The sequence below is a fragment of the Thermobia domestica genome, chromosome 14, assembly GCF_964235325.1.
Source record: "Thermobia domestica chromosome 14, izTheDome1.hap1.1, whole genome shotgun sequence".
In the NCBI taxonomy this organism is placed as follows: domain Eukaryota; kingdom Metazoa; phylum Arthropoda; class Insecta; order Zygentoma; family Lepismatidae; genus Thermobia; species Thermobia domestica.
This window is the reverse complement of record NC_137467.1, coordinates 76,209,091-76,235,835: the sequence shown is the minus strand read 5'-3', so window position 1 is coordinate 76,235,835 and position 26,745 is coordinate 76,209,091. Positions and strand designations below refer to the sequence as shown.

General features: G+C 36.0%; 1 protein-coding gene across 1 annotated transcript in view; it reads right to left on the bottom strand.

The window, feature by feature from the left end:
• Window positions 1-26,745, bottom strand: part of Naa15-16 (N-alpha-acetyltransferase 15/16) — a 261,582-nt gene that overhangs the window by 15,914 nt on the left and 218,923 nt on the right. Inside the window, exon 13 of the mRNA XM_081738223.1 lies at window positions 1,523-1,716. Within this exon, the coding sequence (XP_081594349.1) occupies window positions 1,523-1,716 (194 nt within the window). The remainder of the gene's footprint in view (window positions 1-1,522; window positions 1,717-26,745) is intronic.

The following is a 26,745-nucleotide window of genomic DNA, read 5'->3' as shown; positions in this document are numbered from 1 at the left end:
GTCAGTCCACTGAATAATTTCATCTGGTTCGGCTGTCCTATCACTGAAAATTTTTCCTGGATAACTTCTGTTCACCTTGAAAGTATCCTCCGTGTTGGAACATCCAGTATACAACCGAACACTATGAGAGACTAGTTTGGAACATGAAGAGTTAAATTTCCCACTAAAATGGTATTTTTTTTTCCTTTCTACTTTTCTTTAGTAAGTCATATTTTGGTTACCGATGTAACAGGTTTGGTGTTCCTGTGATGTTAGTGTACGGTGCACGAATTTCTCCATTGAATATGGCTATTTAATTCTTGTGAAAAATGTTATATATTGTCTCGTACTGCTCTCGACGCCAGTAAGTCCTTTGTGATTGGACCACCCCCTGTTTCAACATGTATATGCCTGATTTGATGTCTGATTTCAGTTTAAAAAGTTTTACATATTCAACGCAAAACACAAGTACATAGGTTACTCTAACGCAAATTTGATCAGGTTCTACAATTCTTTTTATTTTCTTGAAGAATTTGTACCCGTACAAAGAATTTCCATGTAAAAGCAGAACTACTGCTATAATGTCATATGTCTGATGAAAGAAGTTTCTTACCTGCAAAATTTCAATAAAAGCGGTCAAATCGAAAGAGATTGTTGGAATATTTCAATTTAGACTTTTAAAGAACTTGAGTACAGAGAAGTAAAAATTCTTATACTATTTAAATCAAGAAAGCTTCAAATATTGATCTTTTCTATCCAGTGAGAAGCTAGTGGTTTAGATAGCGGTATAAATCAGCATATACAATATAAAAATTAAGATTAAAAAAAATAATCCTACGACAGAAAGGACGTTGTAATTAAGAAGAATTTATCGGAAAAAACACTATCACAATAAAAAAAAAACATTATTGGTAAATTTAGTTAGTGCGCTAATATTAGTACTACATACATATCTTGTTATATAGAAAAATAATACGAGCAACCTACAACTACTGGAAAAGGTAGGCGACCATAAGTATCGATACAATTTTACACAATATCTTTAAATAACTACTGATAAGGCACCAAACAATGCGAAATTATGTTGTGAAAAAGGACTTAAGCCATTGTACTCTTTGAACAAAAGTAACCGAGAGCCTCACTCGAAATATTGGAGAAAAAAATTGACGAACGTTGCTAGGTGAGTAAGTCGAAGTATTACAATATGTTTCATACGCTCGATAAGCAATTACTACAACACAATTCCCTTTGCTGATGTTGCGATTTCAACTGACATATTGTTTCCCCCTTACTTTCAATTTATTCTCGACAGCTGCTACCACAAATAGTTTACTTACATTTATAAGACAATTTAAGTGATCATTTTACTGATTTAACGTAGAAAACGAACACATGAAAATGCTAACGACACACTTACAGATGATGCGAAACTTTGGAATAAGTTTAAAGATATGACTTCCTGAGGATGACTACTTCTGGAAAGAGTAATGCTTTATTACACTTACGAAACAATAGAGATCCCTCAAAAGCTAAAAGTGCTTACTCGCGCTAATTTCTCGGGTATTAACTCATCTTGTTGCGGGGCATCGGGCTCCGTATCGCCTTGCTGCCTTGACTTGTTGTGTTGCTCTCGTTTCTCTTGTTGCTGTGCTGCTTGCTGGCGCTCAATCTCTGCCTTTCTTCTGGCCTTTCGCTGTTTATTTCGCAATTTTTTCAGTTCAGAAGGAGCTAAATTTTCTGAAAGAAAATAATCGTTATTTAGATACAACACGAACTTGAATTAACAGGAAATATCTATTTTAAATCTATGTATTACCAATTTTATTACACTGCAACGATTATTGAGCAAGGATTAGTACTGCAAATAACATTTAAAACAGTATTTAACACAACGTCGTACAAATTGAATAATACACCAGCAACAAGTAAATAAACAAAATATCCAAAAGTGACGTAAAATATCCTACCTCATTTGTGTTACTCTAGAAGATTGCACTTAAGATGGTCAACAGTGCTGCGCTATGAACGCAGTAGGTAGTGTGTACTGGTTATGGAAACTCCAAGCTTGTTGCAACAGTTGTTAAGTTAAAGAAGTGATATAGTATTTCCGGCATCAGAATGTAAGTCAAATTGATTGTAAACATTTGAGACATTCCAGGACGGTATGGCCTGCAGGAGAAAGGATGTTCGTTACGCAGAACTGTGAAACACAGAAAGTGCCCGGATGGGTTGATATTGGCACCCTTGGTTGAGGAAGGTGACAATGTGTGTCAGTCCATTTCGAGATGGCATCAGGATACACATGTATGTCTGAACGTATGCATTACAGATTAGGGCTACTGGCGCGGAGTGTTAGTTGACCCACTATCTGCAATCATCTGTCCGGCCCAGATTGCGATATAAAGGGTACCGCTAGCCAAATTTCCTCCTATGCCTCGATAACATACAGCCACCTGCAATGGTATCACAGAAGAAACAATTATAAAGTAATTCATTTATGTTTAGTCAGTTCTTCCTTGGCGCTAGTGGCTGCCATTTGCGGGTAAGCTGCTGCACCTTCCAGTGTGTATAGCAGCGACACACAGGACCAATGTCAGGCATAATAATGAGAGGAGCAACATATTACAATGTAGGTTTGCCTCTTGTATTCTTCAAAGTTACAGGGCAGCGAACAGTACATCTAAGTCGTTCTACTGCTATTCCTGTGCCATTAGGAAAATGCAATGCCCCCCTTTCAACAGGGCAATACCTACCACACAACTCTCGTGTTATCCAATGCATTCTCTATGGCGTGCGTTAGCTTCTTGCCTTCCTTCACGACTGCCACATCTCTTATTTAGTATATGTACAACTCGATTTAACGGCATCTGGTCCAGCCCTAGGTGGCGACGACAAATCTTCACCAACTGCGTTACCAGTGGAAGAAGCGTAGACTATTTTCCATTATATCATTCACTTCTAGGACTGCCTTTACGTAAGAGTTCAAACCTGCAATTGCAGCTGTTGGACGGTGGACAATATACTAACTTGACTTTTGATATTCCTTTCACTCCCTATCCATAGACGTGCTCTTTTACAAGGCACAATCTACTGTATAGAGTTGTGCATAAAATTTAACATTTACATGGGACCATGATCTCAGAGTATTCATTTACTGTATTTTCGGTCCCCTCTTTTCACGATAATCTTTACGGATATGCAATCACAAAATATTTTTTTTATTTTCTCATGACCCTATGACTGTGTAATACAATCATTTTCTGTCAAATTTCATATTTTCTCATTAGAAAGTTAGTAGTGTTTAACATGCTAGCTGCCAAGAGTGAATTTTATTATTCACCGGTAAAGTGCCAAACGTACTTACTTGCATTATTCTTGTTTTGTTCACATTTTTTGAACTGAAATATATTCTAAGGCAAGGTATTGAATCCGCGCGCATGAAAGTTGGGGATCCAGTAGGATATAACGAGTGCTTTTTTTTTTTTATTTATTTATTTATGGGCAAGGGGATAAATTACAGTTGAAGTGGCAACTCTGTTTGATAGTCATTTGTTCATTATTACATGTAAAGGCTGGTTTTGTGAGAAAAGTGAGGATGAATTCATCTTGCTTTTAGAGCTATTAGGTAGTTTCTTTGCGAAACGAAGAAATATGTGCAGAACTAATAATGACAATATAGTGATCTAGACCTTACTCCAAATTCAGTAAATGACGGGGATTTCACAACACTTGCATCTTGTCAAAATAAATTAGATTTAGTATTTTTTAGATCTCTGGGCTTTCGGCATCTATGGCCATATTAGCCCATCACGTATGAGTGATGATGTATCTCAGCGATCATACTATCCGAGGAAAGAGAAGGAAGGAAGCGGGCTGGGATCTGTATGTTAGGTACCATCCCGGCATTTTCCTGGTGGGAATGAGGAAATCAGGACAACCTCACTCAGAATGAAAATATAGCAATAACTATTCTGAAAATGTTATAATTCGATTTTAGGGAACAAAATTATCATTTACAATTTATACACAAACAAACTTCAGTTAGTAATGTTTTACCAAAGACATTGAAATATACGCGAAATAACTTAACGGCCAAGTTAATACATTGAGGATGTTAAAATTTACTGGGACAAATTTAGAAATGCTACAAATTTCCAGAAGTTTCCTATTTCAAACATATCGACAAGATACACCATCATGCACAGAATGGCCGTTTGTAATTTTCATTTTGTAAACTGAATTCATATTAGGTTTTAATAGAATATCAACAGCTCAAAAATTAAATTGTTTCCCGAAAGAAGAACAAAATTTTAAATCAAAGCAGAACTAATTTTGTATCCCGTTTGTTGGTATAAGGCACTTCTTTTTTCCTTGCCAACTTGAATTTAAGAAACATGTAAAAGATTATGACAAAATGTATAACTTTCAGCGACTTGATAAGACGGTAGGGAACCAAAACGACACTTCTGATATGCTCAATTACAAAACTCACACCTGCTAGTAACCGATGCAGTGAGTTTAAAAACCAATCAAGACAGACAGCACCAGATCAAACAAGGAACTTACAAGTATTAAATGTTTTAAAGACATTTTTAATTCCATAGTCTACTGCAGGAAAAACAAAGGTGATACTTAAATAAGAAAAACTTACAAAATAATAAAAAGCGAAAATTTCAGTTTCCTCCTCCCAAAACGATCTTGCATCGTTTGGCCTAATCCTCGTTTCGCCTAACCAATTATCTGACATTTTTATGGCAGATGAATAAGATTTGTGTCCGCCATTTTAGGCGAAATAAGTATCCTCGTTTGGCCTAATCCTCGTTTTGCCTCAAATGGCGGACTATAAAAAAATTCGCGAAAGTAAGACTGGAGGTAAATTTCGAAAGATTATTCCCTACTATATGAAAAACTGAGAAATATTTTATTTCCCCAAAACTAATTTGTAGTACGAGCATTTGTTTTAGGGAAAATGCTTCGACATTTGTGTTATGGTTATTTTTCCTTTCCATTTTGAGAACATTAACATTCGATATACCATTTATTTAAACTTAACGCCCTCACAGCATCTATAGTGGCTATATTTCAGATGAGCAAAAAATAAGTTACGCATACTTTAAACCCTATTATTAATTTCGTTTAAAGGTGAGTGTTTGTTTCCAAATATCTGATATTGTCAAATGGTACTGCTAATATGCATCTTAAAGGAAATATAGTTTTCATGAGTATTACGAAAATATGGATTTTATATTTCTGTTTCGTACTAATGTGGATGCAGAAGTTATATTATTGTAGGTTTTGCTGGTTTTTCAGAGGATTTCATTCCAATTTGAATGCTTTTTTAAAACACTGTTAATCCGTTAGAAGAGATCCTGTTGTGATTCTATATTATTTTAGTTAATATGAAATTTTGAAACGTTTGGAGCTAGATATGACAAGAGATATCTAAATTAGCTCATAAAAATGGATAACTTTAATTGAAATGAGTGATTTGAACAAATCGCTCTATTGGCAAGTTGATCTTTGCATAATTCCACAATCCAAAGATCACAATGTGTTACTAGGGGGTGCGGTGGCTCAGTGATAGAGTGTTCACCTCCGGTGCTTGGGGTCCCTGGTTCGATCAGGTGGACTTTGTGGTGGACAAACACCGTGCTCGTGGGTTTTCTCGGGGTTCTTCCGTTTCCTCCCACTTTCTTCATTCCACCATTTCACTCATCTCTCATCATCACCGTCTCCTTTGGCCTAACCGGCATAACAGTGGGACGTAAAACTTAAAGATTTCAATGTGTTGCTAACAAAGAAAAAATAGAAAAAAACATATGAATTCTAAGTAACCATTAGCAAATAGATATTGAAAATCTGTTAAAGAAATAAAATTGTATAAACAAAAAATATATATAAGTATTTCCAAAACATTCCCTTCAAATATCGTGGACAGGCATTCGCACAATCACAAATAAGGATTTCTTTACAATTTCCAGTTTTGGCCAATCAGAACCAAGTATTTGTTTACATCTTTCAGGCGTGTCTATCATGCATTCGAGTAACTGTCCTTTTATTTTTTTATTAATAATTCTTATATTTACGTTTAAATCTTAATTACTGTTCTTAAGATCTATGAAAAAGATTTGTTATATATTGTTATTCTATAAATTGTTATTTAAAATAATATTAAGTTTTAAAAACAATAGTATCAATTACTGATGATACTATTATTTATTTTCTTATTTGGATGCATGTTTAAATGAATCCCAACGTGAAGTCCGGGTAGAAAATTTTTTGTCCACGAGCTTTCACGTCGAAAATGACCTGAAACAAGGATATGCTTTTTCGCCATTATCATTCAACTTTGTTCTGGAATACGCTGTAGGGAAAATCAAAGATAGCAGCCAGGGCCTAGAGTTAACGGTATTCACTAGGTTATGGCATATGCTGATGATGTAAATTTAATAGGGAATGATAGGAAAACAATAGAAAGAAATGCAAAGATCTTAATAAACGCTTGCAGGGACATGGGTTTAGAAGTAAATGCAGAGAAAACTAAATACATGGAAGTGCGTCGGGACCGTAATACGGCAAATTGTGGATGCGTTAAAATATTAAATAATACTTTTGATAAAGTGGATAATTTCAAATATTCAGGATCGATATTAACAGACGAAAATCGTATTCACGAAAAAATTAAATGTCGACTAAAAGCAGGGAATTCGTGTTATTATTCAGTTCAAAATCTCTTGTCGTCGCGAATTCTGTCGAGGAATTTGAAGTTTAAAATATATAAAATGACAATCATACCTGCTGTTCTATATGGTTGCAAAACATGGTCGCTTACTCTGAGAGAAGAACATAGACTGAAAGTATTTGAAAACAAGATCCTGAGAAGAATATTCGGACCCAAGATTAACGGAAACGGGAAATGGCGGAAACTTCATAACGAGGAACTACATAATTTATATGGTTTACCAAACATTGTTAGGGTCATCAAGTCTAGGAGGCTTAGGTGGGTAGGTAATGTAGCTAGAATGGAAGAAAGTAGAAACGCTTTCAAAGTCTTGACTGGAAGACCAATCGGAAAGCAACCATTAGGAAGACCTAGGCGCAGATGGGAGGACAATATGGATCTCGCAGAGATAGGAATACAAAGTAGAAACTGGATCCAGTTGGCTAAGGATAGAGGTCGGTGGAAAGCTTTTGTGAATGCGGCATTGAACCTCCGGGTTTCATAAGCCATAGAGTTAGCTAGTTTCTTATTTGGTTGCTATGTAGGATTGCATTCATTTAGAATGTTAGATGACTGAAATGCTGAGTTGTGATTTACTTGTTTACTTTTAATGCAAACATTATTTTTTAGTTACTCAATTTACATAAAATTTTGGAAAATAAAAGTAACGTTCATTCTGAAAAAAATAATAGGTTTCTCATTTTACTTTCAACATTTCTGGGACTTCACTATTGAAAATAAGCGTAATATTTTATTTTTTCTTTTGGTTTAAATCTCATTTTTATGCTCCAAGGCTGAGAGAGGTGGTGATGATGACAATGAACAAAATTGGTGGGGTGAAGAAAGTGGAAGGAAACGCATGAAGCCCAAGATAACCCTTACACAAAATTTGTAACGTGCACTTGAATATGGTATTTCATTCGATTCAAACATATCTGCTATTTGTGTAATTATTTAGTCATATGATGTTCCGTTATAGATTTTTTGTAGCAAGTGAATTTCACATGATACTGGAATGTTTCCCAGTACAGTATTTGCTCAAACCTTAGAAATTCGAATGCAGGAAATGAATACAAAGCTCCTCCACTACTTTCAACATTTGTATTTTTTATTGCAAAATGTTCTGAAGTACATTAAGGTCAGATGTGCAAGAATACATCTGAAAAAAGCTCAAGATAAACAAGTATTCTTTATACTCTAGCAGTTTTTTTTATACATCTCTGCTTCATTTGTAGTTTTGTCGTCCCAATACATTACAACTTGAATTTTCTCAAAGCACTTAATCAACTAGTTTTTTTTTTTTTATTTGCATTGGTGAAATTATAACTTTTGAATTCAAATTTCACTCGTTTGACATACTACCGGAACGTCTATCGCATAAGTCTCTGATTAAGATTGCTACGTCTCGGAGATGATGTAAAAATTGAACAAATTTTAACGATACTAGTTAAGGATAGCCCGGAGTTGAAGACACGCATGATACAATCAAATTTAACTGGTGCGCATAATAGTGAATCTAACATCCTTATGGCATAGTAGTTATCTTCTTGTCTCCCGGGCGGACTCTCTCTCTCATACAGATACACACACACACACATTATATATACGGACATGGTAAATACATAAAGGAGTTTTGCTAATCCTAACTGCTTGAAAATATTAACCGCGGGTTAATATAATATCAATATTAATAAAAAATTGCATTTCTTTCTAGGGAATTTTCTTCTGTAATTTCCCTCTACTTGAATTTCCGTGATTTTTTTTATTGTGCGTCATTTTAGGCGTAACGAGGATTAGGCCAAACGAGGATCCTTTTTTCGCCTAAAATGGCGTACTGAAATCTTATCATTTATCTGCCATAAAAGTGTCAGATAATTGGTTAGGCGAAACGAGGATTAGGCAAAACGTGGCGACACGTCCCAAAACGGACTTTTTACACACACACACACACACAAAAAAAAATTCAATTCTACAAACCGAACTTTTATGCATCCCTATCCAAGACTTCTACCAATTATTTTATAATAATAGACTTTCATAAATCGTCCGTTTACTTTCGCCTAAAGTAAACAATTGAACATTTGTTTTCAGCATAAAATTTGTTATACATGATATATGGACCTACAATTTAAGCTGGGATTCAACCATATGAGTTTCGCCGGCAATCGAACTTCAGTTTCCAGCGCCGAAAGCACAAACACTATTTAGCTTCAAGGAAGACCCGTCTCCAAATAACTGCCACAAACTTTCTAGTTAACTAAAATCCAGAGAGTACGAATCATACGTAACACACAGATGTGTTGCTGGTGATTCAGCAGTAACGCATCGCCTGCTCAGTTGGAGGCTATACCCTGTGGTGGACAAACACCGTGTGGGTGGGTCATCATGTTTCCTCCCACTTCATTCTACCATTTCATTCATTTCTCATCATCACCGTCTCCTTTACCCTAGCTGGCATAACCGTGAAGATTTCATTTCATTTTTTAATTCGTACTAGCTGAACCTGCGCTGTTTACTCAGCGCATCGTTCTATTATGACCATAAATCTCCTTCCCACTATGCATGTCTCCTTACTCACAAGTAAAGGATAGGAGATTCACAAAGGAAGTGAATTGCTATGTATACATGTTAGAGTTAGTTGTAGCAAATTTGTAGAAGTAATACGATATCAACTGGAAATATTTTTTCTAAGAAATCCCTATCCGTCCGAGTACGACTTATTGCGTCTTTTGAGGTCTTTGAAGTTGCCAGCATGCATTACGTTTTACCATTCAGATTTAAGCAAAGCGCCTGCAATGTCCGTCAACACGCCATACATAACTTCTCTACTGGTTGCATAGCACCGTAGTTTCGGCTTGCGTCAATCTTATGGACTGAAGAGGCCCCAAAAATGTTGAATAGAACAATAACGACACTCTTTTTGAAAATTTGAATGAGAACTGGACAATCTACACAAAATTTGGAATCGACCAGCGAAAACGGCATGTTTCTAGCACGTGTGTTTTTTGAGATCTCATTGTCGAAAGGATTGGAAACAAACATAAACCTAGCATTTTAATATATAGACTAGCTGAACCTGTGCTCTCTACACAGCGCATCATTCACAAATGAGCACGAATCTCCTTGTCATTCCTCACAACATCTGTATATGTCCCTTTACAGACACAAGTGAAGGGCATTTTGATAAAAATCTGCAAGGGGTACCATAAAAGGGAGATTTTCTTGATTATTTTTTCAATGTCGCCGTTTGCAAGATTGAACCTACTTCCGGTTGAACTTTCTAATTCATGTATGATCAGTGTTGTCTTTCTTCTTGCATGCAGTATGTAATAACCAAATACATTACATACACAATTAATTATAATGTCAGTTATATAGTTCATTGAGCAAAACACTCCAAAAATAAAAATTCATCTTAAACTGGAGAAATGGTTATCCTTCGATTTTCATTCTTTGGCCACGAAACAAACGCGTGAGATATATACAACCTCTATATACAACTATATAGTGTTGGAATGTATAATGCGTAGGATATGATGCTTTATTTGTTTTTAAATTTCAACACTTCCAGTGCACCCGTAAAAATGTAACAAAGAAATAATGGCCATGGCTTTTTTAAATATTCAATTAGAACTGGACAATCTACGCAAAATTTGCAATCGATCAGTGAAAACGTCATCTTTCTAGAGCCTGTACCTTCAGATTTCATTGTAGAAAGGATTGGCCACAAACATATACACGCCCACAAATATACAGTTAAAAGAGCTCTAAAGATGGCAGCACAATTCATTTGCATTGATTTTGGAGAAGGCTTATTAAAATACAAAGGCTTTGAACAATAATTTTAAGAAATAAACTTTATGAAAAAGATCTATGTATCTAATTTATTTAAAGTACACATAGTTAAAATATTTGTCGTCTTTAAACGTGAAATCACAAATAACCATAAATCAAAGGTTTGAAATCAAAAGTTAGAGGTTGGAGCTGAGGCGCTTTTATTGCAATTGTAGCATTTTAATAGATAGATAACTTAGCCCCCAATCAGTTATACTGATTTGTTCAACCAAGTTTACACTCTTTAGAAATTCATCGGGATAACCTAATATAACCTGAATAACAAAATGAGCAGTAGCCAAAAATATTAAGTTTCTATAAATAAATATGAACGTAAAAGTTTAACATCCCATGATTATGGTCTTTAGGTTAAAGAAAACGGATGATTAATGAAAACGAATGATTATGAAATTAATTTTTGTGCTTGCACATCGGGAATCGAACCCGGGACCACATGCACGACACACACGTATAACCACTAGACAGTGTGGAGGACTGATCTTGTTTGTAATCGCATTTTGGAAATACAACTGAACCTTTGCAATGAATTTCTTCATACAGTTAGTACCTACGTCCAACTAGGGTTTCATTCATGTCATTTTAACTAAAATGTATATCCCTGAAAAAAAAAAATAATAAGAGGGGGAAGGAAGTTGACAATTTATACCAAAAATATATTACCTCAGGAGCCTCTGCAGTTAGAAAGATAAAATTCTATATAATACACTCCTCATTAAGAATAATGTCATACTTCTCAAGAGTTTTCGAAAATTCTACTTTTAAGGTGAGGGGACGGTAGCAATTTCTTTCTTTTTTTTAATCCAGATCAACGTCGTCTGTCTCACAGGAAAACTGCTGAACTCTTTGACATGAATTTTTGAACATAGCACTTGAGTCAAGCTGGATTTTTATTATTACATTTTTATTCAAATATGCATCCTAAGGGAGAGGATGGAGGAGTTCAAATATTAAAATTAAACTATGGAATTTCAGTTAGTTACGCAATAACGAAATTTCACAATAAATGTTCACAATAATGTTTGAAAAAATGAAATCTTTGAGTTTTACGTCCCACGCTTATGCCGGTTAGACTAAAGGAGACGGTGATGATGAGTAATGAATTAAATGGTGGAAGGAAGAAAGTGGGAGGAAACGGGAGAACCCCGAGGAAACCCACGATCACGGTGTTTGTCCACCACAAAGTTCACTTGGCGGGGGCTGGGATTGAACCCGGGACCCCAAGCACTAGAGGTGAACGCTCTATCACTGAGCCACCGAATAATGTTTGAAGATTTATGTGAAAAACAAGTATGAATTATTTTTCTATTCAAAAAAAGTTGGATAAAAGTTATGAATTGCGTTGTTTTCTCTTTAAAAGAATTTGATGCTAAGTTTTTATCTGCAGTTAATTGGATTATTGAGCACGAATGTTTCGTCTTTAAATGGGCTATCAACAATTCAGTAACAAAACAAATAATAAAAAAAAAACAAGGTCTAATATGTTTATTAATTCTGAAGACACATTTCTTAAACAAATACTCAATAACGAGTCCTGAACCAGAAACAATAATTTCAGGCTGCTGATCACTTCAGAAACTATGTTCAGCGAGCATTCACATATTTTCACGTGTGAAAACGTATTCGGTTTTGTACTAAGTAAAAGAAGATTTTATTAGAAGAAAAACATTGCCCTGCTTTTCCTAGCAAGGTCAACATTCAATCGATGATTGTAAAGGCTAGTTCTCAACATTATTCGCCGTAGTTTCACAACAAGCAATATAAAAGAATATATTCCAATCTAACCAAACTTGTGAGTTGAATTTTAGAGAAATGAGGGCACCGTCGCTCGCTCCGCTGACGCGGTGTCCATTTTTCAACACCACATGAGTGATTAACAAGCTCATGATTGACACCTATGCAATCGGTGGCCTAAATATGCTAAATGGTTATAGTTACATATAACTAAGAGAATTGAAGAGGGAACACGTCCACAAACTCCTTCTATAAATGGTCAACGTTGTTGATAAAATCTTCACGTATTTGTGTTTTTGTTACCGACAGCGCACAACTTAAATCTTAGTTGCTTCTCTACTTCACTACAAAACTATCGAGAAGTCATATTTAAAAAGAAAATGTTCGTTTCAAGAACTAAAATGAAAATGAAATTTGACCACTGCAAACCTTTATAGTTCTGGCAATATACGTTTGCCTTCATTAGACACATTGTCTGATGATGGTAATTATATGCCTAGGTACTATTATTACTATGTAACTTAGAATAATATGTGAAGTGTTCGGAAGTCGCAGAGTGGCTCAGTGGTTGAGCGCTCATTTCTGGTGCACTGGGGCCTCTCGCCTTCTCCCAATTCTTCCATTCCATCATTTAGTTTATTACCATGATCATCATTATCTCTCCTTAGTCTCGGAGTATAATCGTGCGACGTTAAACTTTAAAAAATTAAAAAAAAATATTATTTTCTGTTTCTCTTCTGCGATAATTTTCAATCTACGAGGGCCACAAGGACAGACTAAGGACTATTGGCGCTCTGCTGACTGAAAAACGCTTACTTAGTTCATTTGAAAAACTGCTCTGGGTTCTTGTGATGTTAAAAGTGAGGGAATTGTAAGATTTTGTCTCTTTTATGCTGTATTTAAGTTTATCGTTCGAGAAAAAGGTAAATAATTTATTAGCAAAGTTTCTATTACTACTTTTCTTAAGCTCTTCACTAAGTTCACCACCCCTTTCTGAATTTCAATGAATAAATGAAAAACAATGAAGAATATAGACCAGTTGAGAATGCATAAAGAGTATTGCCAGAACGAACTTAAAAATAATTAATTTTTCTTATTAACTTCTACAGGCTTTATACCAATTGTTTTATGTACTTTATTATTATACTCATTAAACAATTCTTGTAATATATCTATTCATTTATAATTTCCTTGGGTACTAAACTTTTTCCACGTGTTTTGTTTAAGAGTTCTGTTAAAACGTTCTACGATATGTTGTTTTACGAAGACATGCTCAAAATGAAGGGATCAAAATTGAAAAATTCGCAAAATATCATCCCTTTATGACTTACGGTTCCCGCGATATGGCTCCTTAAATCTCCCGAAATCGTAACTTTTTTGGCCAATATCTCGGGGGAACTGTAAGGGTGACGCGGAAAATTCCATCACTTCTCTTAGATTGTTTTTGATATTCTATCCAATCCAATGGAGGGCTCACAATTCGTAACACACACACATTTATATATATAAAGAGAGAGAGAGAATTCAGTAACCATCTTTCTAAGTTCGCTGAAAAGTGAGAATTTGCTTCATTTCAAGAACTAAAATGATGATAAAATTGATTACAGCGAAAACTACATAGTTGTAGCAATATATCTTTGCCTTCATTAGACACATTATCTGATGATGGCAATGATATACAGGGTGGCCCAAAAGTAGATATACAGTCTCATACTGATCAATTCATTGCATTTTATATCATTTCTTATTGTTATCCATCACAAATACTTAGTTTCTTTATTATTTGTTCTTAATGTCATTTTACTTACATCTTAAGCTCGGAACAGCCGAAGCAAATAAATTTATAAGTTAGAATGTTATACAGGTGTATATACCTAATTTTGGGCCACCCTGTATATATACCTAGATAATATTATTACTATATAACACACAATAATATATTAAATGTTCAGAAGTCGCGGAGTGGCTCAGTGGTTGAGCGCTCACCTCTGATGTGTTGGATTTTCTCGTCTTGCACGATTTCTTACATATTATTTCGTTCATTATAACGATCATCATTATCTCCTTTAGCCTCTGAGCATAATCGTGTGATGTTAAACTTTTTAAAAAAATCATTTAAATGTTATTTTATCTATCTTTTCTGTGCTAATTTTTAATCTACGAAGACCATAAGGACAGACCCTGAGGACCACCGGTGCTCTGCTGACTGAGAAACGCTTATTTAGTTCATTTGAAAAACTGCTTTCGGTTCTTGTGATGTTACAAGTCAATAGGTGTTAAAAGTTAATAAAAATATCCAAACCTTTTCTTATAAATCAGAAATCTGGGTGCATAACTATTGGGTACCCAAATGTATACACTACATGAACAATAGAGTTTTGTAGATTTTATCTGGCTTACTTTCCAGACTTTTGATATTCCTCATCGTATTTCAAGTATTCATTAAAATTCAAAGAAGGTATGGTGAGCTTAGCGAAGAATCTTGAATAAAAATAGCCCAGTTGTTGTCTGTCACAGAACACGAATACGGAGTTAGGCTCCTCAACAAAGGTAATATGTTAATTATTTCTAATTTCTTATTGGGATTCAAAGTATAATGATGATGAACCATCAGTTTATACGTCACTTATACGACAATTAGTACATTTTTCTTTTTTAAAGTTTAATGTCCCACAATTGGTTAAAGGTGACGGTGATGATAATGAAAGAAATAGTGCAATAAAGATAGCGGGTAGAAACGGGAGAATCTTGAAAAATCCACGAACACGACTTTTACCAATCTCAAACACACTTTATGTCATTAACGCTGCGGCGCGCTCATAATGAAATATCATTAACATTGAGACGAAAAAGTCAAAGTTGGAGCAAAATAAATACGAAATTATCACGCATCACTGGCCCTGTCACTCGACGAACCGTGCTACATCATGAGGACCGAAAGAAGATAACTCAACTTTACTATATACTGATTTTGTATCAATGTAAGTATCAGTCCTTACTGTTTCTTGAAGAACACCATTTCAATATGGTTAAAACTAGGATCTGCTATAGATGTTAAAAACTTTATCGAACAAATAATATTGGATAATAAAGATTGAATCTACAAGTGATTATTTATTTATTTACAAACTTCCAACAAAGTCTTCGAATTAATATCTACAACAATCGGAAGTCAGTCAGAGTCTACATTGATCACCAGTTGAATTAGAGATACTTACCTAATACTGCGTACCACCATCTTTCGCTCTGATAACGGCAGCTACCCGCCGCGGAATGGACTCCACGAGGCGCCAGAAATGTTGTTGTGGGATCTCAATCCATATCTGCTGCAAAGTCTTCCACAGAGCCTGCAGGTTGGTTGGAAGAGGGTCCACAGCCCGAAGGCGTCGTTCCATGATGTCATGATGTCCCAGATGATTTCGATGGGATTGAGGTCTGATTACCGTGATGGCTAGGAAAGTGTTGTCAAATCAGAGGAGTGTTCATCAAACCAGTCTGCTGTTATCCTAGACCGATAAGCCGGCACATTGTCCTACTGAAAGATGAGGTCACCATCCGGATTTGCAGCCGAGCAAATGACAGGACATGATCATCCAGACGATCGTGGTAGCGTTCACCTGTGAGGGACTGTCACACGTGTTAGGGGGCCCATTTCAGTTCACGTAAACATGCTCCAGATGAGAATACTACCACCATCGGCCTACACAGTTCCCTGCTGGCTCGATGGATCCATTGCCTCTTGCGGTTGGCGACGTATCCGTACCCGTCCATCGGCATGTACAAATGCGAACAACCTTTTTCCATATTTCCACGGTCCAGTGGCGGTATTCTTTTGCCCATGCTAGACGTTGTTCCTGTTGTGCGATTAGAAGGGGTACTAGCATGGGCCGATGACTTCTGTACTTCATGGCGAGTAGATGGTTGTGGATTGTGTGGTTGCTCACACGGCGTTGTCGTTGTGCATTGAATCTCTCCACGATTTGACACACTGTGACCCGTCTATGGACTGTTACAATGCGGGCCAGTCAGCGCCCATCTCTGTCGCTGACAGGCCCCTGAGCGCGAGTTTGCCCGTGTGGGTGCGGTTTCACCGGAAGCCAGGTACTCACGATACACCCTTAACACAGTTGCCTTTTAAAATCTGAGTCCCGCAACCACTTACGATATCGAGCCATCCAGTCGTCTGGCCCTACGGCTTGACCACCGTCAAATGCACTCAGGTTCTTCGTCTTGCCCATCACACACTGCACTAACACGGATACCGAAGCACACGGCAGCAGTACACGCGTGATGCATTTCATTCACATGCACTGGTGATCAGTGTATATTTAAAGGTAATTTCTCAATATTTTTCCACTTCACATTCCAATTTCTTCCTACCTTCTTGTATCCCAAGAAGTACTGCTGAACCAAAAAAGTACGAAAATAAGAACCTTTAAATGGATATTCACTAAATGGAGATGTTACATTTCGAAGACGCGACCACGTATCATCATCACTTTATATTTTCAACTACCACGAAGTATTTTACGTAAGACAAATTTTAACTAGTGTTGGTAACAGAGCACTATCTATTTTGGGTTCCGGGCTGTCCCGGAATATAAATAAACTTTTTTCTTTTATGTGTAAGCTTCGGAAAGTGAACCGAAATTTATTTTGCAAATACCGTTAAGTCAAGCTGAAAACTATTATATTGAGTACCTATAGTGCTTTTGTTTCAAAGCGTGTTTCCCTTTTCTATGAAATTTCGGTTCCACTATAATACCCATTTCGGTTCCAGAATCAGAACCAGTTTTCTTAGGTGATCAATTTCGGTTCCGCGTCCGGAATACTTTCTTCCTGGAAAAACGGAACTGGAACCCAGTAGAATCTATTTACTCGTATCTGTTTCATTAGTTCATTAGCGCGAACAATCCTAGTTTTAATACTATATCGGTACACAAGAAGCATATGAGAAGTGAATGCAACATACCATTAGTTTATATCTCTCAATTAAGGAATTAACGGCTATCATTACATTAGACACGATCTATGTTATTCTTATGCATTCTGAAGTGGACTGTTTTTCTTCAAATAACTTAATATAAAAATTATATTATGCAAGTATTCTCTATTATCTTAAAAGAATACTTGCTTTAAGAAACTCACATACAAATGGACTAAATGGATCTTTAATCTGTAATAACCATGAACTCTTGATGGGTGGGAAACTAATTACCGTCTTGTCGGCAATACAAAATTCCATTACTTAAAATGTGCTGACATACGGCGCGTGATGGCTTCAGGACAAACATTACTCTGTGGAATCAGCACTAACATTCATTCACTCAAAAGACTGCATTATGAATTTCTGAAAATAAAGTGGTTCGTTCAATATCAACGTATCTATGGGTAAGGTATGATCACGAATATACGCCTACTTTCAGTATTTGCTAATATAACAATAAAAACATGGAAGATGGCCAGAGCTTGACAAAACTACTCAACATGATAGTCTGCCCCGCGAATAACTTACAGAGGTAATAGTTGTTCAAATAACAGTACGTGTTTTTAAATTAGAAGGCTTCATTTCGAGATACTATTAGCAGTGAAGATGATATACATAAAATTAAATTTTGTTACTACAATCAATAGAAAAAGGTGAACAACCGAAACAACCACTGGCGTGTAAATCCTAGTGACATTTTCACATCTTGTATAACGTATCCTGTTATTTGAGCAAGTGCCAATCCGACTGTTTAGTCATAATTGACACCAGTCAAACGCAGGGATAAACAGTCTCTCATCAAGTATTGACAGCTTTCTTTGACAATACTTTCTAAACATTACAACGTTCAACAGCCCGAAATTATTTACTGATTTGTTTTTCTTTAAGAATAGTAGGATAAAAGACGAATCTACAATGACGTCCGAAGATTTCAACTGCTTCCTTGGTTGGTTGATTGTAATTTAAAATCCCTGTTTCAGCATCAAGTCTCCAAGAAACGGAACCTACTGTAAAGTGAGATTCGAATCGTTACTCAGTGTATTCGAGCCAAATACATCACTTGAAGCCGAACCCAACGATTTCAACTGCATATTATAATGTTCTTTGTATGCCTGGTACCATCAAAAGCTACTAACAAAAGTATAATAACTGTTGCACATTTAGCAAGGGTTTCTCAGTTCACTCCAGAGCATATTTTTAAGTCAATGTCTTTTAAGAGAGTAATATGAGTAAAGCTTATCATTGTGGACACACATGAATATTCAGAGTAGGTTAAGTATCTTAAAAGTTAGGAACGTGGGCAAAAATATCTTTACAGTATATTTCAAAACCTTTTCCTTGACCACAATAGAAGTCCCATAGTTTTTACGTCAGTGGGAACTTAGCGAAGCTCGAAACTTCCCACAGTCACTTTGGTTATAAGAAAATATTCAGCTCCTTGTAAACAGCTTACTAGTATTTTAGTAAAGTTCCAGATGAACGACTAATAGATAAACAGGTGCATAAATATTACGAACTGATTGTGTTACACGTAACCCACATAATATGATGACTTTGCGGATACGGAGTGGAGGAAGCATTCAAGGTCGATGAGGAAAGAAAGTGAAACGGCAACTGACAAAGTATATTAGCCTGTATTTCACGGGAAATTACTTCTACAAAACGGCGTCGGAAAAGCGGACCACACTAATGATGCAATCCAAACAAACAAACACACACACACTCCCGACCATGAAACACTATATATCAGGCATGAACAAGCACAAGAAACTTTTCTTCTCTATACTTTTACCGTTTTAACAGGTGTCCACATACATGCGTGTAAACTATTCATCGTATCTCCAGGCTAACAACTAAAACAAATCACTTTCATTTATATATTCCACATAATTTTCACGGAGATATCTCTGCAATTAAATAAATTAAACTTTTGGTGATCCATTTTTGTATTATTTGTTTTAACTGATTTTTTCCAAGGCAATTGACCTTTGATGGAACACCAAAAACTAAATTTGAATATTTTCATTTAATTTACGAGACAAATGTAGTTTTTAATTGTAAATTTAACTTAATTTAAATGAAATAATGTGAAGTAACAAACTCATTTGATTTTTGTGTGTGGAGATTGGTTTCAAAGTGAAAGAATTTGCACTGAAGACAAACCACGGAAGAAAAGAGAGAGAGAGAAAGTGGAGAATCAAATATGCTAGCATTTTAAAACTAAATTGTAGGAAGAAATTTAAAAATACTGGTAAAAAGTAACAATAATACTTATTAACACTGTAATGACGTATTTTTGAGAAACAGAAGAGGAATGAGTAGCTTTTGGACAAGGATTTTTTCTAGCGATGATTCAAGAGACAAATTATCTCTACACCGCAGGAAGCTGATCAGAATAATGTAGTTCTACGAAGAACCTAACTAAACGTCAGAAGATAACATGGGGTCAATGAAACATAGCGTCAATCTGGGTGCTTCATTTAGTACACTTTCAATTTTTAATGCATGAATTTATTTAAACAATATAATTGTATATTTTTTAAAAAAGAGGATCTAGTGCAGTGATTCTCAACTAAGACATATGAACCTAAAAGGAAATGTTAAAAGGTATTTCGTACACCGCTATTATCAAGTCTGACTTAAAAAGGGAAGTTCTCACTTTTACTTGCATATATATCTGTATGAAAACATATTCACGATTATATCGAGAAACTGGTCATATTTCGATGCAGTTTTCATTACTCGAATAAGCTATTTCCAAGGAAGTTTCTTACGTATCAAGTATCAAATACCGGAAAAACTATATTTAAAAAAATTAAACAATTTCTGTAACATTTGATGAAAAAAGTATCCTACAATATATAGCAACCAGATAATTAACAAACTAATGTCGGTTGAATATAACCAAGGGTTAACAAAATCTTTGTATCCAGTTTTCTCCAAATGATTTTAACACTGGTGAGGATGTTTAGGTCATTGACGATGTCATGACTACTTACACACCGATTTTGCTCGACTTCTGGGGGAATATCATCCACTTTTTCTGTGGTCGCCCACTGCGAGAAGCATCATAAGACATTGAAAGTGGAAAAATTAAACCAACTTCGAATAAAATAATTCAAACATGTACTACAAGAATAAAGTAAAATTGAAGTTCTTTAAAAAATGAACTTTAAAAGTCAGAAAATAATAAAAGCTCTAAAAACAGAAAACAACAACAATAATAAAGCGTTTAGAAGCAGAAAATATTAGTTCTATTATGTACACTCATGTCCAAAATTATTGTCGCATGTCTATAAATATGTTGTTGTAGGAATAGAATTTGATAACGAATTCGCCCGGTATTTCTTCTAATGTTAGTATGTGTATAATCGGCAAAGATATGTATGTGGCAAATTTCACGTCAAAAGAGAAGTAAATAGGAACAATAAAACGAAAATAAAACTTTCTTGTCCATTTAGCACCATTTTGTTTTACTCATTCTAATTTCCGTATTTATAATTCTTTTTCTATGAAATTTACCACAAATATACATTTTCCGATTATACACATAGTATCAGCATTAAAAATACCCTGCAAAATCATTATCAAATTATATTCTTACAAGAAGGCAGTTATAGATATGCGACAATCATTTTGGACACGAGTTTACTTAATATATATAACAAAACATATTAAGATGCCCCATCACGGCGAAATTAAAATACAACTTATTTTACAGTAATTAGGTGACATCTTCAAATAGATAAAAGATAATCGACAAGTGGAACAAGAGCTCGCTAGACAATATTATTTTACATGAGATACCGTTATCACGACTCACTTATCTGCTTTTAATTTCCACCCATTTAGAAAATCGGTATTTATTTTAGCGTCTCTAAATGGTTGTAAACGAAAAACTACTAGGTGACTCGTGACAACGGTACCTCATGTAAAATAATATTGTCTAGGGCGCCCTTATTCCACATTTCGATTATCTATTATCTATTTGAAGATATTACATAATTACTGTAAAATTAGCGATATTTTAATTTCGTAGTGATTAGGCCTCTTAATACACCATAAAATTACTATCGAAATATTTTTATATTGTTTTTAACAGTGCAAATATACTCCTAACGGAGAGGGATATACTGCTTTGTAAATATGCTTGTTCAGTGAATTCATCAACTTCACTATTTGGAGAGACTGAGATGAGAGCAGGAACCTATCGAAATGATTTCGCTGGAACAGACACACAAGCATTGTAAGATGAGTCATATTTAGCTGAGTAATTCTGACTACATTACACGAATACTACTTTTACACTCTACTAATATTCTTCTAACATAATGAATATCTTGCTTGTATCCTCTACAAGCTAGATCTTTGACAGATGGATTTTTAATATATACTAGACTATTTGAGCTACTAGTGAGATTGATGGGCCAAATGGTCATAGGAGGTCCAATGGCAAACTAAAAGGAACGGGGCACTGCACTTAACTTTCTCGCTTTAATCTCTTAAGCTAAATCAAGTTAAGCTGCAATTATTACTGAAACATTTATCTATATATATAAAAGAGAACGTACAAAATCCTTTGTCCGCTCATCACGCTAATACGGCTGAACCAATTTCTTTCATTTTTGGGGGGTTATTAGGATTTGGACCCTAGATGGTTTTTATCATATCACTTTAATTTTTAATTACCAGTGTCTTGAGATAATTGACCATTCAAGTGTCCATAACGTACAAATCCTTTGTTATTAGTTCATCATAGGTAAAAATAAACGTATTTATATGCAACCCGCATGACCGTGTCACTCGGCGGGTTAACATAAATGACAGGCGATATACAGCGGAAAATAGCTTGAATCTTCTGTTTAAAATTTTTTAATTGATTTGCTTATTTTTACAGACACTTTTACAATATGCCAGCACCGGGATGACCGCAGCGAAGCGGGGCGGGTTAACATAAATGACAGGCGATATAATGTTAAGATTTACTGCAATCTTCTATGGTTTTTATCATATCACTTGAAAGCGAAAAAGTAAAAATTATCTAAGTAACAAAGTTTATTGCGTTCCGGGGTGACCGCAGCGAAGCGGGGTGAACGCTGCTAGTTTGTAAATACAAACAAAATTATAGGAAGTTTTCGGAAAACTTACTCCGAAGAAAAACTCACCCCTAAGGTAAACTGCTACTAGTGATTTTCCTCATGAGAAATGACCTACGAGATGACGTATATTAGGATTATTACTTATTTTTTTTCGACCGGAATTTCGTTCAGGCACCTTGTCACGGCCTCTTTGATGCTATCCAGTTCTAAAAGAACTGCCTTTCAAGCTCCACTTTATCCTTGGAAATAAAAATAAATTCGGCGGTGCCAAATCGGGGCCGTATGGCGGCTGGGCAGCGTTGCAACCTTGTGCATAGCCAGATACTTGGTTACGAGTAAGGTGCGTGGTGCAGCCTCTAGTTGGGAACATCTCAATCCTCACGCGTCGCATTCTTTTCCGCAGGCTTTCGAGGAATTCCAAGTAAAACTTACCTTTCACTGTCTGTCCCTCCGGTACGAACTCTCTGTGGATATCTTTTGAGTCGAAAAATACGATAAGCATCGCCTTCACTCGGGGCTGTTCATCCTTGCTTTTTTCGGGTGCAGTGACCGCTTCGTGTGGCACTTTTCTCAAAAATGCTGGTTACTTTCACAGAAGTCCAACAGTTTACGCGAGATTGTCACTCGAGCAGCCTTTTGACGTTCCGACAGCCCTTTGGGGATCATCTTGGCATATACCTTTCTCATGGCTAAATACTCTGTAAGAATGCGATGCACTGTGGTTTTCGAAATATTGCATTCTTCTGCTAACAGTCTGAGACGTAGGCGTCGATCGAAATTGATCTTGCTCTCACTTTTTGCACATTTTCGTCGCACTGTGTCGTTGATGGACATCCAGGACGTTTAGCGTCGTCAATCTCCTCTCAGAACATTCTGTGCCAGCGGAAAACAATTCCTTGCGACACTGGTTCATCCAGTAAGCATTCTTAATCATGGTCATGGTGTCCGAGCCCAATTTTTCAAGTCCAACACAAAATGTGATCACATATCGCTATTTCAATGAACCGGAGTTCGGTCTAGGGTAATCCACATACATGTGACGACGCGTAGGCAACTGCCATTACTCGCGTTGCTTTCCCAAGATCCACCACTAACCTTTACCGCCACAAATCGCCCCACTTCAGCCGTTCATTCTACTTATTTTTTGGAAAGACTCTATATAATTCTGAAGTGGTCACTTATCTCGAAACGTTTTACCGGCCGCAGAAAAAGTATGAACAGTTGATCGTCCACGTAACTACAGGGCGACTTTTTTTAAACTCACGGGTTTCATTTGGGTCTGGAAATTCTAACTCAAGTCTGATTTTCATGCGGTTTGTGACAAACGATCAAGGAAGAATGGAAGCTTTATGGAACTATGATTGCTTGTTTTAATTCATCCTGGGTAATATCGGCCACGCCTCAAGAAAAACAGCAAATATTCGCCAATGTATCTTGCAATTGGAATGAGATATGGCGCGATGTGTGATTTGAGTTTTCTTCGTTAGATGGCAACCTTGCCAAGGTCAACAAGAAACAGGAAACTAGGCCATTGTATAGGGAATTGTGCTATACAGTTCTGTGCTACTGTGTGAGTATGATCAGGACACAGTCAGAATAGTGTACTCTGGAGCAACACGAGTTTATTGTTTAAAGTTTTTTGGAGAACGGAATCTGTTGTTGCTACGCAAAGGGCACTTAGAAACAAATTTGCCTCACGTTTTGCCCCAGGTAGGAACATAATATGGTCGCTAGTGAATAAATTGGAAGAAACAGGAACGCTTATGAATGAGATAAGGAAGCATCGGATCCCGCAAGTGGGTGTTGTGGAAGATCACTCAAGAAACCTCTCCATCGTTTGTCGCATGTAACCGGATATGGCTAGTGTGATTTATGGGTGTTATCACTAACACTTAATTTGTATCCCGCAATTTTGTTTAAAAAATCCAAAACCTCATTCCAACTGTAAGGTACACTGGAGAATACTTGCGGTTTTTCTTGAAGCGTGGTCAATATTATCGCGATGAATTTCAACTAGTAAGCATAGTTCGATAAATCTCCCATCCTTCCTTGATCATTTTTTAATTTGAACGAATACAATGATGGTACGAATCACATGGGCTAATGCTGTTTTTTTTTTTTTTTCAGATCACCTGGAAGAAGCGGAAATAATAACTTCATCGCATTCATGCAGAATCTCATACTGGATTATGTTCTTTGTTCGAGCTCGATTATTTCCACGTTCGACTCGCGATGTGACATTTCTTAATCAAGGTCCGTGTCTTGAATATTTCAAATTCCCTGTTTATTCATCTTTTCATATGAAAAATAATATATACAGTAGTTTTGAAAACAAAAAGATTTAACAAAACATCGTTTAGGCTCAGTGGCGTATCTACTCTACACAACAAAGTTTAATGGCTGCTAGATTAAACTTTGAGTAGCACTCATATCGGAGAGAGGGAGAGTGAAGCGTTTCTCTTCTGTGATTCGCACAAACTTACTATACTTTGGCAGATTTTCTTTCAAAGTGATGCTTTGATGCACACAAGAAAAAAAATGAGAGGTTGAATGGAAAAACAGAGCGAGGAGAGAATCATGATTTTTGGAGTTAAATCTGCAGCCCCTTACATACTCTCCATACAAATAATGATGCTTCGTTGTATTCGGGTCAGTTCATTGTTACAGTCAGACTACGTCAGTGGTCAATTCAGCTGGCCAGGTCTAACCGCTTCCGGATCACGAACCTCGTGACTCGTTCCGTCAGTAATACGAAAGAAGCCCTATCTGAGAACTTCTGACCAGTCGATGTTTTTGAGACAGGCTGTGTATAAGTGTCAATTTAAGGGTGGGAAGGTATCACTGTGAGACGGTGAAATACTTTAAAAGTTCATAATGGCAATCATAAGAATCGCCTTGAAAAGTGCTGACGTCAGACAGAGGTGACAAGTCACGCAGAGGGCTTCATTTAATAGACACTCAAAACGTCATTTCTGCAATTCTCAATAACGTGTTATGCGAAGATTAATAACAACACTAACAAAAAGTATACTCGGAAAAACAACAATGAAGTCCTTATATTGCCCAACAAACAATTTCTGAAAGCATTAAGCAGAACCTTGGTTTTTTTATCTTGTTTTCCAAGGTTCTCAAATCCAACACTTTGTACATCCTTCAAAGCTGTAATTGCATTCATATAAGGTTAATCGAACATTTTTTCAATTTTAAAAAGTTATTGTAAAAACAAAAATATGACTGCCAACGTATTAAAATATTCGAAACATTTTATGAACTTTTCGAGATTTTTTTAAAACTACAAACTCTCTGAAAGTAGTCTCGTTGTTTCTTTTAATGTGTACAGTAATGTTTAGAAAAAGCATTCACTACCCCTTCATTAACTCTTTATCCTTCGGAAAGATCGCAGTGAATACAGTACAGTGAAACCTCTGAATAACTGGGCACCGATGGGATATGATTATATGAGAGGTTACGCGAATTTAGATTACTCACAGTTCATGCGGTAATTGTATGCAATATACACTAAGTACATATTAGTTTTACATGTAAGTATAGCCTAATATCGAGATACTGTACTCAATGCTCAAATTACTGGGGAAATATTCGGAACAGTGTGAGGGAAAACAATCTTCACTGAAATACAGGGTTAGCATAAATGATTCATTCATTCTGAAAAGGCTGTATTTTCAAAGTATTACATATACACACATGAAATCATATATCTTTCATGTGTGAACGTGTAATACTTTAGCATGGAAAAAACACTTGTTCAATTTGTCATATAAAATCCTCAGCGCCACAATTCTGGAATTTCATGTGTTTTCATCTCTGGGAAAATTTGCTCAAAATGTAGTATACTCCCATCCTTCCCTCTCTATGAAAATATCGGGCTCTACTATTAAAGAAATACTATGAACTATTACAACTTCACTCTCTTTACTTTCTTTCCTTTTTAATGTTTCCAGCACCCCCGGAGTCGGCGCCTCTGTTTCGGCCAGTTCTAATTCTTCACACTCAGATTTCGGAAGTCCATACTCGTTTTCCATTGTCTTCCCGCAGCGCACACGTCTCCGTCCAGCTCAGTTCAACACACCACACGAAACATTCGACATGTATTTTTCTTAACTATTCAAAGATCAATAAAGTATACTTTACTTCCTCCTAAATGCATCCCTCACCACTGCTATTCTCGTTCGTACTTCGCAGCTTTACTAATAATACTACCCCTGACACTGAAGACTATTGTCACTTGTTGTACTTTCTCCTCTCTCCTGTAAGTAATTACTTTGATTACCACAGCTTGTGTCTTCTTAACGTTTATTTGTAACTCATATACATCTTTTTCTCAAGTTTTCAGATCAGATTCCGTCAAAAGA